The sequence below is a fragment of the Leptonotus elevatus genome, chromosome 11 (assembly GCF_054856555.1).
Source record: "Leptonotus elevatus isolate MCC_2025b chromosome 11, RoL_Lele_1.0, whole genome shotgun sequence".
Classification (NCBI taxonomy): Eukaryota; Metazoa; Chordata; class Actinopteri; order Syngnathiformes; family Syngnathidae; genus Leptonotus; species Leptonotus elevatus.
The window spans coordinates 13,350,901-13,364,903 of record NC_141249.1 but is presented as its reverse complement, the minus strand read 5'-3'; the positions used below and the strand labels follow the sequence as shown (position 1 = coordinate 13,364,903).

The 14,003-nt window shown below is 39.4% G+C and overlaps 1 protein-coding gene across 7 annotated transcripts in view; it reads left to right on the top strand.

Moving 5' to 3' along the window:
* Positions 1-13,471, top strand: part of elavl4 (ELAV like neuron-specific RNA binding protein 4) — a 110,607-nt gene extending 97,136 nt beyond the window's left edge. For 5 of the 7 annotated variants that reach the window (XM_086090032.1, XM_086090036.1, XM_086090033.1 and 2 more), the window contains 2 exons: positions 3,303-3,341; positions 8,084-13,471. In XM_086090032.1, coding sequence (XP_085946158.1) covers positions 3,303-3,341; positions 8,084-8,411 — 367 coding nt within the window. In that variant the 3' untranslated portion in view covers positions 8,412-13,471. The remainder of the gene's footprint in view (positions 1-3,302; positions 3,342-8,083) is intronic. The other 2 variants (XM_086090035.1, XM_086090034.1) reach the window with 1 other exon arrangement.
* Positions 13,472-14,003: the final 532 nt, after the last annotated feature.

Here is a 14,003-nt window from a genome sequence, read left to right as displayed (position 1 = left end):
ACGCTTAATAAATGAATGTCAAATGAATTTAAAATGTGTCCCTAAATTGAAATGCAGCATAATCTCTAAACAGTTTGCATTTGGAATAATTCTTTCAAACAGAAATAATGAGAAAAATGTTTTAAAGGAACAATGGTTAACATTCAGAACTGAAATACAAATTAAGTTAACTATGGTTATTTATGAAACTTTCAGGTGTACACTCCATTCTTTCGTTGTTGAATTAGCTTGATTGTATTTAGCAATAAATTCCATTTTCGATTCTAGTGTTATAATGAGACAGATAAAAAAAGAAAAAATGTTAAAGCACAAATTTAGTTTAGAGATTTACTGACACTTCAAGGGGAAGTCAACCTTAAATATTTCTTGACAAATGTTATATGTGACCTCACTAGTCTAAAGGTGACGTTCTGATTGATATTACATTTGTGGCATTTGACAGCAAAATCCAGCCGTTTGTATCGATCTCAGGGGGCGGCCATTTTGCCGCTTGCTGCCGACTAAACATGACATCACAGTTTCTCAGAGCCAGGCAACGACCAATCACAACTAACCTGTTTTCTGAAACTAAGCAGTGATCGGCTGAGCAACTGAGATGTCATTTTCACTCGACAGCAAGTGGCAAAATGGCCGCCTCTTGATATTAATAAAAACTGCTGGATTTTGCTGCCTATATTCGACTAACACAATATTAACCAGAATTTAGACTAGTGGGTCTGCATAGAATATATTATTGTCAAGACATTTTTCAGTCCATTTATGAATTGTTCAACTTCAGGACCGTTCAACTTTAGAGGTTCCACTGTGTAGTATATTTTGTTTGTCACTGGCTACATAATGCTACGGCGCCGCTACAAGCCAAGTCAATGAGCAGTACAATGTGTCAGCATAGTCCCACTCCAAGCAGCAGACATAATCGACTCCAGCATAATACGCCATGCCCTACAGCCTAGCTTGTTTCCCATTTTTTGGCCCTTAACTAATGGCGCTAATTAGCAAATTACCCTTATTATATTCAGGGCAGGAAACAATTACAGCTGAACAGATTTTCGTTTCAAAAAGAAAAGACAAAAAATGTGCCTATTCTTCTTTTAACACCGCATTGAGAAAGCAAACAAAGGTCCTATTGTTTGTTTGGGTTAGAGAGGCAGTCGGTGGTGGGGACGTGTGACTCTTGTGTATTTCTATGGTTGTGTGTGATTGTGAGAGCGCGTTAGCAGCAGGTTGTTGTGTTGTGGCGTAATGGCCCAGCGGCCAGCCAGATGTCTTCTTGCTCTCGGCCCGAGAGCTCTCTGAGCATTCTCGCCAATTTCCCTTTTTACCGACACTCATTCCCTTACTAAGTCATGCGCTAATTACTGCTAATTACTTCTTTTTTATATGGGGTGTATTTGTGTGTTTTAACTGGCCTGCGATGTGAATTATAAAGTTGAGAAATAGATCAACATGACAATACTTTTGAGATCAGTTGGCTAGTCTTTCATAATCGTGGTTGGCTAATCGCTAATCATGTGTTTTTGGCATCTCATCTTCCAATTGGCCAATTTACAGTTGACTTTCCACTCACCTGTCTGCTGCCGTCACCTGACTATAACGCTCTATCGACCAGTAAAATGTCCAGCCAACACGGTTGCAAAGTCTTCATACAGTGTGGTTGTGGATGAGAATAGCGGTTAGCCTCACTAGCTTCCGCTATTTCAATCACTGCTAGTCTTAAAATATTTATATTAAAAAAATCAGCAAAAGTTTTTAAAGTAGTTTTTTTTTTAAAGCTTTTTCATAATCCACATGACATAATGTCCTTGGAAGAGGTATTTTGATTGTGCCACCACTACCCTAAAGTGGACGGACCCTTGTCGCCAGGTTAAGTTTATGGTGTTTTCGAGAGGAACGAGGCATCTCGAGCCAGCTGTTGCTCAATAAGCCGTGGTCCCTGTCCATTAGGCTCTAGGAGTTAATAAGACATTAGACAGTGAGGAATGAAGGTCATTGAGTCACCAAGCAGACTGCATCCATCCAAGAGGGCCACCATTTTACACAGCCCACAGGTTTCCTAATCCCCCTCACACATACACTGATAGTCTCTTGAGGGACACATATATATAGACACACAAACTGCCTCACTGCAAAGCTTTTAGCCCTCTGCTTTAATTTAAATACCCCTCTGCATATTCCAGTTCCGGATTTAACCTATTCGTAGATTTTCGAACCTCGTCTCCGTTATACCCTGCAAACACATTTTTTGTTCTCTGGTCACAGCCATGTCTAATGTAAAAAAATATTGCTTGGTGCCTTCTTGTGGCATGTTGGGGCCAAGGAACCCACGTTGAAAAGAGAGGGTAGGAGATAAATTTTTCATTTAGCCCATGTCTAACAGAAAAGTATTTTGCTGCCATCTTGTGGCATTTAGGCAATTACAGAATTTTTTGGGTGGGTATCAATTACTACTGGATTTTCGTTATATTCATGGCAAGGCAAATAGCGAGCTGAACAATGTGTGATGAAATTGTTAAAGTCCAGGGGTCGGCAACCCAAAATAGTCACTCAGAAAATAATTAACCGGGAGTAAACAAAATCCTTTTGATATGAAAAGTGGGGATGTTGATATTTATGTTTCCTACCTTGTTGAATTATTGTTGATAATTGTGAAAAAATCATGATCAGCATCTTCATTTATTTAATGACTGTCATTAATTATAGAAAACCCCTTGAAGAAGTAACTCTCAGTTTCAAAACATGTTAGTGACCCTGCACTTGATGTTCAAAACACGTTTGACATTTCCTTGTGTTTTTGTTGGTTAAAATCATTCTCATCTCTCACTCGCCATCACTCAAATGCCAACTCCATTACACTGACAGAACTCTGTATCAGACCTTTGTAGCTATCTTTACTGACATCCCACTTTGAAGAGTTCTTTTTCGGGATCACAACAATTAAACTGGTTTAGCTAAAGAGCTAGCCTAGCCGCTTCTGCTAGCCCAGTGCTAAGCTATGCTCCACTTCTGCCGGCATTAATGTTTGTTACAACAAACATGACTTGTTGGTGTAGGCTGATACTAAAGTTACTACTTTTGGTGATAACAATGTGTTGATAACATACAGTAGCTAGCGCTGTGCTATATTGATGGGACCAAGCTAACCAATGCTAGCTTCTTCTGGTGGAGCTCCTCAATGTAACTGGCGATGGTTTTGTGTGTTGTTGAGTGAGAAGGATCATTCAGTTCCGACAGGGACATTAGTTCCATTGAGTAAGTCAACCATCTGCCCACCATTAACCCCAGAACCCTCCTTCTCTTTACAGGCTGGACAATTTGCTTAATATGGCCTATGGCGTAAAGAGGTAATTAAAACTTCACCCAATGCCAGATGTCCATGTTGACTCAATTATTTTCCAGTATCCTTTTCTTGTTGTTTTTTTTTTCGTGTAGTTTTTGTTTTTTCAATTTACGTTTACCAAATTTTCAAGGTGAATTGTATTTTTTGTTGTTTTTTTGGTTTGATTGTTGTTTTACTCGTGAGCTTGAGTGTTTTTCAAACGCCTAAAAAGCACTTTAAAAAGCAGAAAACAATTTGTCTTTGTTTTCAGTGGTGATGGATTTGCTTTGTTTTGATTATGATGACAAGTGCTGGTGTTGTTTGGATTGTTTTTGGGTTGTTTCTGTGTAAAGAATGGATTTGTTCTCGACTTGATTTCTAGGTGTTGTTTTTTTCTTCGGGATTCAGGTTCTCTGGCCTTGTCGCTTCAGTCTCGCCTGGAAAAAACATATGATATTAACGCTTACATTTTATTTAGGGGTGGAAAAAAAACATCTTACATACGTGCATACATTGATATTGTTGATGCAGTACATACATTGGAATCCAAATGTACCCATTGGCTGGATGCCTTTTGGGAACAGTTGCTGTGATCCGAGCAAGATTAACAAGTACAAGCGATGAGGCTGGATGAACCTGGATCCTTGCTGGAAACAGGAAATGTTTCACTGCAGATGGCTCCGGCTTTGCTCTGCGCTGCTCGAATTCCCTCCTTTTTGCCCCCATGCCTCATTTTTCTTTGCTTTGTTGCTACCATGCAGTAGGTGTTACATAACCAGGCGTGTCGCAGCCATTGTTGTGATGTGCTGACAGCGGCATCTTGCATGTTGCAGGCACTCGGGACACCATTTGGAGACAACTATTTGGAGTGAAATTAAATCATATTAATCATCAAATATGTATATTGATAGCGCTGATAGCAACATCTTCGAGTGACATCAGTTGTACTTCTTTAGACTGCAAAGTAGCAGTGATTGAATCAACAGTGAATCTGCTGGTTACAGCCAAGTAGGAATGTCAATTTTGCATCAGGGCATTCAAGACATGATTAATCAACAATCAATCCCACTTAATCAGTTCATCAAATTATCAATTGTTATGCCTGGACTGGTCTGAATCAAGCATGCTGATTGCAGAGCATGTCATCTGCAAGTAGTTGGCTTTTCTAAGGACGAAACAATATGGTCAGCTGATACTGTTGCTATGCAACCCTTGTCTGTATTACTGATTAGGGTTCATTCCCAGATCCACATGTATCCACGACTGCACTTTTATGCACACTCAGAGAGGCATACAATGCAAAGGAAAGTCCTAGAAAGTGTTTCTAGCTTTTTGAGACAAATTCCAGCAAGATGACTTCAAAACCAATCAAAGCAACGTGAATGGAGTCAACCCAAAACATTTTCTTTACAATAATATGTTGTATGTGCCCCCAGTAGTCTACACACAGCATTCTGATTAATATTGTGGAAAATTAGTTAAGCAGCAAAATCAACTTATTTGGATCCATTTCGGGGGGCGGCCATTCTGTCACTTCCTGCTGACTAAAAATGACATTACAGTTGTTCAAGATTCAGGTAGCAACCAATCACAGTTCGCCTGAGCCATGATTGGTCGTTTCTGTTTGTCAGTTGACAGCAAGTGGCAAAATGGCGGGTGAATTTTGCTGCTTAATTAACTAATATTTCACAAATGCAATAATAGATCATTCACTCCCAGCCGTTTTCACTGAAGTAACCCCCTTCGCTCTCGGCTGTTTTACTGGATTTTGACTGATTTTGCAAGGCCCACAGAATATTATGTTTTATTGCTTTAAAACATAGAAGCTACCAAAAGAAAGATTAGAGTCTCTTCTTTCATCAGGAAAAAAAAAGTATATTTCTGTAGCAATTAGCATTAGAATATAGCTAAGTTGTATCTTTATTTATTCACAAATCTGTTTAAAACAATGGAAAAAAGATATTTGTTGCAACGTGGCTCTGGTTGATCTCTTATGCTCTGTCGCCACCTGCTGGCCGTTTGTGTAATAACTACCGTTGCTTTAAGCGACCTCTTCAGGTCAGAGGCTGCATCAAAGCCTTCTGTATGCTCGAGCATAAAAAAAAAACGTATATTGGGACCATCGCAATATTTAAAATAGAACTTTTTATATGTTTTTGGAGAGCTAATTAGTTCATTAGAACACCGTGTTGAGACTTATTGAGCTGCATAGAACATATTGTAAAAAATTGTTGGGGGTTGACTTTTTTTTTATAAACAAAGCAAAAAAAGGCTAGTGTTTGATGGAAAATCGGTAGCGAGAGATAAAAAAAACAAAAAAACGTTGCTACTACAATCTGTTTCACCCACAGATTGATGTATATTGTCAAGTATAATCTCTTTTTCTTGCACCCTGTGGTACTTAATCGATGAAGGCAAATGATTGCAGTAAGACCTTGGAGAGAATGATTCAATCGTCCGAAGCCCTCGCATCGGCCAGGATCAGACTGTGCACCATCAAAGTCATGTAGGAAGGTCGTAGTGATTGCGGCCCATATATAGTCACTGGCGAGATAAGAATAAAGGGCGGGGGCCCTGAGCAGCAAGCAGCGCAATCGATCATTGCCACAAGCCCCGCAGTAGTACAGAACAGAACACCCTGCAGACTCGGGGACGAGTGGGAGGAATACGCTTTGTACCAATAATGCCACTGGGCTGTAAAGTGCTTCCACTTTCCATTTTGCTCCCTCCCTTTGCCCAAGAAAGCAGCCTTCCCAGACAGCTGCAGCAAGGCGGAAATCTCAATTAAACCATGGCCAATAATGCCTATAGTTGTTTCTTGAAGAGAGGTGGCATAAGAAATGAACCTCTTTATCTCATTTACTTTTTATTTAAAAATGGGCGCATTCTTTCCGTCTTTTTTCCTTTCCTTTGAGCGGAAAGGCAATTAAGTGAAGTCAACTGAGGATTCAAATCTTCTTGCATCGCAAGAAAAAGGAGAAGATTACGAGGCGAATGAGAAGAGATTTAGTAGCCTGGTGCGTGATCTTTGATGAATTTCTCGCAATGCTTTAATTCAACAACTTTCTGCAATTTAGCTCTTGAAGGAGCCACTCAAGGGCGCCAAGAGAAAACCTTCATCTGCATCTCCTTGGGGCAGATATCTAGTAATTCCTAACAGGAGGCCTCTCACAATGAAGCGAGTAGGAGATTTTGGAGTGAGCCTGTGCACGTGCAGAAGTAAACCAGCTCTTGATGATGAAATCTTCCTGTTGAAAATGACGAGTTCAAGTGCAAAAGTCGGCATGCGCCATTTCGACAGAAATACAGACACGCCTACGAGCGGACTGCCTATCATGGCTTTGTTTTGATCCAGCAAAATCTAACTCCTACATGAAACTCATTGAAAATAAAGGTTTGATTTCAGAGACCGACAAGTGCCATAAGCATTTTACTCCAGCTTTAGCTTCGTCTCCATTGTATCCGATTACGCACTCACCGCTAACATGGCTTCGGTTGTGCTTGAAAATTAGCTTAAAATATGATAACCTGCATGAAATTTACCAGTGAGACTGGAGTTAGTGTTAAGGTCCTCAGATTTTGAAGCGAAAGCCTTCGTTTCTGTGCTTTTGCCAGTTTATTTACTCTGTTTTGTACCCGGACACAATATATTGAAAAAAATAAAAATTGAAAGAAAAATATTGACAAAAAATCATAGAATATGCTAAATCTGCGGAAGCCAACTGTCTCTCCTTACAAAGGATTGTGATTAAGGGTTAATTAGCCTCTTAATTACTTCATGTATAGTAATTTAAAATAACCTGATTACGAAATATTAGCTTTAACGTGGAACTATAAATAAATAAAAATAAATGTAATTAATTCACACAAAAAAATTAGTTGTCTTCGTTGCATTTGAACTCTTGACATGTAGCCATCTTTGAAAGAATTTTCACACAAAAATATTGTTGGGATTTTTTTCCACAAAATTAGCCTTTTAATTGTTTATTTTATATTAATGCAAAATTACCAGAATAAAAAAAATTAGCTTTAGCATGGAACCAGAAATTAAAAATAAAAATCATTGTACTCAATTAACTATGTCTACATTTGAACTCTTCACATATACGCATCTTTGACTTTTCACAATAAATTCTGGGATTTTTTTTTCATAATTAGCCTCTTTAATTTATATTAATTTAGAGCACCCAGAATAAAAACAATATTATCTTTAACCTGGAAACCAGGGGGAAAAAAATTGTACTAGATTCACACAAAAAAAAGGGATTTCAGCTTTTGCACTTGAACTCTTCAAAACATTAAGAGCAAAAATACAAATCAATAGAAACACCACTAAATAACCAATCCTACTAAAAATCTAAATAGCAAACGTAGTGTGGATGGTCTCCACGTACCTGTATGCACTCCCTGCATTGTCTGGGCATGCTCGTGATGCCACAACAGATGTCCTGGGGGATCTTCTTCTCCAGATCAGTTAATCCTGCAGTGAATACAAATACCTTTAATGAGATGGAAGAATCTCATTCGGAATCTGTAATCTGTATGCACTTTCTACAATAATGAGATGACGGCTGCTCTCTCGGGGACCTCACAAATGTTCTTGTGGATGTTCCCGCAGACACACTCCAACAACCTGTAGCAAATCTAGAAGCTGTTGTAACTTCCTGTTTTGGTGCAATAGTTGTCCACAAAGTGTGTAGGTATATTAGTCATCCTTTTGACTTCCATTCAAATCGACATCTTTGTCTTTGCCACTTGTCCTCTCAGGTTCTCGCCCATCACCATCGACAGCATGACCAGCCTGGTGGGCATGAACATCCCCGGGCACACCGGCACCGGTTGGTGCATCTTCGTCTACAACCTGTCGCCAGACTCGGACGAGAGCGTGCTGTGGCAGCTCTTCGGGCCGTTCGGCGCCGTCAACAACGTCAAGGTGATCCGTGACTTCAACACCAACAAGTGCAAAGGTTTCGGCTTCGTCACCATGACAAATTACGACGAGGCGGCCATGGCCATCGCCAGTCTCAACGGGTACAGGTTGGGCGACCGCGTCCTGCAAGTCTCCTTCAAGACTAACAAGACCCACAAGTCCTGAACTCGAACAAGGTAGTGAGAAGCGGCAGCCTGCAGCTCTGTCTGCTCCAAAACGACCCCCCCTTCCCCCCCATCCCCACCTCAGCCCCTCCATTTTAGCCCCCCCCCTCCCCACCCACTACCACCACCCTCCTACCGTGATCCAGCACAGCTAACTGGAACATAAAGCAACCATCCAACCTAATTGAACTCAAAATGGCTTATATCATAACTTTGGACCTATAAGCCAATGTTGCCTAAGTATTACAAAAATGAAAAATGAAGAAAATGTTCATGCGTTTTGGGAAGTTCCTGAGATAATGCAGGCTTCTCATTGTTGTATATTCTTTCTGTTTGTTCTGGTTGCTAAAATGAGTTTTCTCTTCCGTGTAAACAGTAGCAACCCCCCCCCCCCCACCTCCCCCCTCCCCCACAATTTTAGAGAAGAGAATATCCTTTTTAGACCACTGTCTCGATTCAGGATTAGCTTTTCTTTTGTATATCCGGATCCACTGTCGTTAGTATCCTCGACCTCCCGCTCACTGCAGGGAGGGGGCTCTTTTCTAACAATTGGTGAAACATTCATTCATTTATAGTCGTATTCGAAGGTCCCCTTAATGATTCTAGATGGGATTTCACACTCCCACCGATTCTGATGTAGTTTAAAAACAAAACAAAAAAACAAAAAAAGACTTTCTAACATTGTTTTTGTTTTGTACCGCAAAACAAAACATAATGTCTTTCCTCACAGGGAGATGGGGTGCGGGGGTGGGGGATGGGTTAGCTTTCCTGATGACTCATTAAGTAATTTAAGAAAAAAAAAAGAACACTGTTGCCAAAGAGAAGATCTCTTTGCTTGGAAAAAAAAATGTGTTTAGAAAAAAAAAGATAAAAAATAAATAGAAAGAATCTATTTTTATAAATGATAATTAAAATAATAATTATTGAGAAATTTTTACAAGAATCTGGATTTGAAAAAAGAGAAAAATATTTTGACTGGCTAACTGGGAGGGGAGGGGGGGCACCACCTTGTCTTGTCGTTCTGCCATTGGTACTTTCTAGGCTCAGCGCTCGTTGTTTTCCGAGGAAGCCACGTTGGCGGCGGACATTTTCTAGATGGAAGGTTTTGTGAAAAAAAGGAAGCCAAGGCGGGTGATTTTGGTAATTTTTCACACATGTACTAGTGCGTAATTATTCAATACCCACAAGGGGAAGGGAGAAAGAAGGTAACCATCCTTATCGTCCAGAGCCCAAAGCAAGGAGACCCTTTTGTCTGCTTCTTTTCCTGTTCTCGTCATCAGTCCAAATGGGGTATCGGTAACGACATATATGCACATCTATCCATTTAGAACGCATACGATCCATGATATTGTTTCTCTTTGCTCGGCATTTGTGTGCAAACTTCCTTTTAGCGATCAACAGTAGGTGCTATACTACATTATTCACATATCTTAAATATCCAAGTTGGTTGTTCTATGTGTTGTTTCAAAAAATACTATGTTGATGTTGGCATTGAATTGAGCTTATTTGTTTATCGTTGGCCCAAATAGTCTGGTGAGACTATTTTGTTGCAGAAAAACCAGATAGATCAACACATTTGGGTAGTGTAAAAAAAAATAAAAAAAAAATTCTATATATCTATATATATAAAAAAGAAGAAAAAAAAACTATCACGGAACAAATTTTACTTATTTATTTTGCTTTGTTTGTTTGGCTTGCTGGCTTTTGCGTTACTTGCTGAGCGTGAAGCGTTTGTCCAAACTTAACGATGATTAGCTAGTTTCTTTAGTCTAGATATTTGTTTCCTGAAAAGGCGATCTATGACTACTGTGTCTTTCTTTGCTCTGTACAAATAGATGATCTATCTATATATATATATCTATATATACATAGTCTACCTTTGTTTTACAATATCTACTGTACTATCTGAGTTGTCACTGTTCTTTAGTTGGAGCTTGTCTTTTTCATATGGCAACTTATTATGAAGTGGTGGTTCAGTTACTTAGAAAAACTTGTGAGGAAACTGTTCAATTGTCGTCATGTTGCTTGTGGAGAAAAAAAAAAGGTTTGGATTAACTTTACGTTACCTACCGCGGCAAAAGAAACCGAACAAAAAGCTTTGAATATAAGTGTATTTGGATTTACTTCACTATTTTTGTTCAACTATTTATTTTTTCTATTTATTTCTATTTATTATGTATTTATGAACCACTTAATTTATCTGTGTATTTATGTATTTATTTGTTTCATTGTCTGTATTTGCGTGATTCTGGTACAGGGAGGGGGGGCGTTTCTGAGCAAAAGGGAACAAAGCGACTAGTGGAGAAGCTCTTCCAGTAGTCCACTGCACTGAGAGAACTTTTAGTACGTTTGTGCTTTGTACCAATATATCAAAATGACCACATAAAAAAAAAATATCTAAAAGTCAGGAAAACTAGGAAAAAAAAAGTGTCTGGAAGGCCGGGGAACGCTCTTCCCTTATTACTAGAAACAGTTACTCGCTATGCATAACCTAGTTATTAATAGTTCAATTTGCTATTGCTTTTTTCTTGTCTTGTTCAAAATGAAATCTTTAGATCTTTTCCAATGAAGTTTAGTCTTAATAGAATGTTATAAACAGTCGTTCTGGTTCAATATAACCTGTGATAAGTTTGTGTAGTTCTCTAAAGCCACTCCGTCCACACCCTCCCTCCACTTACTACCGCTTTGTGATGACACCTTTATGCAAAACTGTACGTCTGAAAGCATACGTCTACGTTATATATATCGTAACATTCAGCTCACGGAGGCTCCGACTTTTTTGCGCCCGCTCTTGTTTGAGGGTCGACTCAATTGACTTATTTTTCAATTTTTCAAATTGCATACCGACAAATGTTTAAAAAAGAGAAAAACTACTATACTGAAGAAGTACTCTGGAGGGATGGAAAGGGATTGTACCGATTCTATATTTTATATACTCTAGTATGATATATATTATATATTTTCAAAGGTCAAATGTAGGGTTCCAGATGTATAAATATACAGAATTGGATTATTCTGTTCAAAAACATGAATGAGGTGCATGTGTGTTTGGAAAATAAGACGCCCACACGCATCTCAGTCATGTGACATCATCGCCATATGCGCCGTCATACACACGAGCAGATGCCCCTCGACGCCGTAACGGGGTTGTGGGGGGCTTGAATTTATGCAACGACCCCAGTAGAATGTTGTTCTGATGTGTCAATTTCCTACTCTGTGTGACCTCCTGCGACGCGTGCCTGTATTCCGCCTCTTTGTGTGTATGTCTGAGTCTGTTTGTATACGCCACATTATGACTTTACCCAATCTAATGAGAGACAACACAACAGCTGTATCGCATATATTGCTCATTTGCAAAGATAACAAAGATTACCTTTGATACAGTAAGAGGCATTCATCTTAATGCGGAGATGGCAAATCCAGGTCCAGAAAGTAAAAACCCTGTCACAGTTTGGCTTTAGCCCCAGGTGCTAGCTAGTGAGCTCCCTAGCTAGCTTGCAGGGTGCTCGGTTACCTGCTAGGGAACTAGCTTACTAGCACAAGGGGCTAAAGGAAAACTGTGGCAGGGTTTTTACTTTCTGGACCAGGATTTGCCACCTCTGTCTTGATGTGTTTTTATTGTGAGGGTAATTTCTAGTATTTGGGTTAACTCATGATTCATTTATACTCAAATTCACATATTCCTGATTTGTGTGCTCAATCCAGTCATGTCCAATAAAAAAATCAGTGCTTTGGCATCATCCTGTGTTATCTTGTCGCCAAGAAACTATGTTGAAGTGAGGAAGCAGCTTCATTTAGACAGGCCATTGTTATTTATAATAATAATAATAATTGAATAGTAGTAGTAGTGCTTCGGTGCCATCCTGAGGCATCCTGGAGCCAAAGAACTATGTTCATTTAGATAAGCCATCGCCATGTCTAATAGAAAAAGCAGTGCTTTGGCGCCATCCTGTGGTATCTTGGTGTCAATGAACTACGTTCATTTAGACAAGCCTTTACCATGTCTAATAGAAAAGCAGTGCTTTGGCGCCATCCTGTAGTATCCTGGTACCAAAGAAGTATGTTCATTTAGACAAGCCTTTGCCATGTCTAATAGAAAAGCAGTGCTTTGGCGCCATCCTCTGGTATCTGGTCAAAATATTAGGAACAGGTCGCTGATCCGGCACGACGGTTGAGTGGTCAGCACTTCTGCTTCACAGTTTCTGTGGAGTTTAACTGGAATTGACAGCAATGACTTTTCTGTTTTAACAACGTTTATCATGTTAGCATGGTTAGCATGTTTCCCTCACAGATCTGAAAATCAACATTATGACTATGAATATGTGATACAGCTCTTGTATTAGATATCATTTGATTGTGTTCATAATCATGTGACTGTCAAGTGTGTGTCCTTCTGTGTGTGCGTAAGTCATGGGGCTGCGTCACCCTCGCGCCATGTCCCACCCCAGTGGCTCCCACCGCCATCCCCGTAGCGCCTTATAGTCGGTGAGTGGCAAGCTGCCGGTAGGAACAAGGCAGCCAGTAGTGGAGGAGGGAAGGTGAACAGAGGAACTCGGCTCTTTTTTTCTTCTTGTCAGTTTTCTTCTTTCTTTTTTTTTCCTCCTGAGATGTGTTTGTTTACTATCTGATAAAAAAAAAATCTATAAAACAAAATCCTTAAAGACAAAAAAGATGAAAAAAAATGTTGGCGGAGCCTCGTGGATTGCGGCTCGCACTCTCTCTCTCTCTCTCTCTCTCTCTCTCTCTCTCTCTCTCTCTCTCTCTCTCTATTCTCTCCTGCTTATGTTATTACTTAACAATTATTAACAATGATGATGATTATAATTATTATGATTATTATGGTTATTATTGCTATTATTCTTAGTATTCTTATTCTTAATTATTAATATAATTACTGCGATGAATGACTTCATGTTATCCTTGCTAGTTTAGGTCATTTCTGAAACTGGAAACAAAATAGAAAATCTTGCTGTAAATGTTTGTTTTTTCTTTTTCATAAAACTGTTGTGTTTGAATTATTTGTACTTTTGAATGTTGGGACAATAAAATGAGGTGTCAAGAGCTCCGAGGTGTCTTTGTGAAGTGATTTGCACGCACGTATACCAGATACTGCATTTAGTACACATGCAGTCAAATGCAAATGTTGGCTAGAACATTTCGAGGTCGTGAACGTAATCGAGCATCTTGGAGACGTGGCTGGCCGAGTGTCTGTTTGGAGTCAGAAAGTTGATGTATAACCTGACTCAGACCACGTCTAGCACTGGCACAAGGTAGATAGCTGCTAACTTTTTCCATAAAAATCTAGGGTAAGGATCAGTGAAGGCAACACACGAAATATCGTGTCTGCATTGCATTTCTGCCTCCTAAGCATTAACTACATTATTTTGATGGTTATTGATCTTTTTCTCATATGTTTCTGCTTCATAAAGAGAGATAAGAAGAGGAATATCGTGCTAGGAGGCTTAAAATCAGTATTCAAAGAAGAACAGGCAAGGCAGTAATGTCCCGTAATGACACCTATAAAACCTAAATCACACCGGAAAGTATTACTGAGCTTGTGGAGGAAATGATGGCTGTTAGAAAATGATATGTC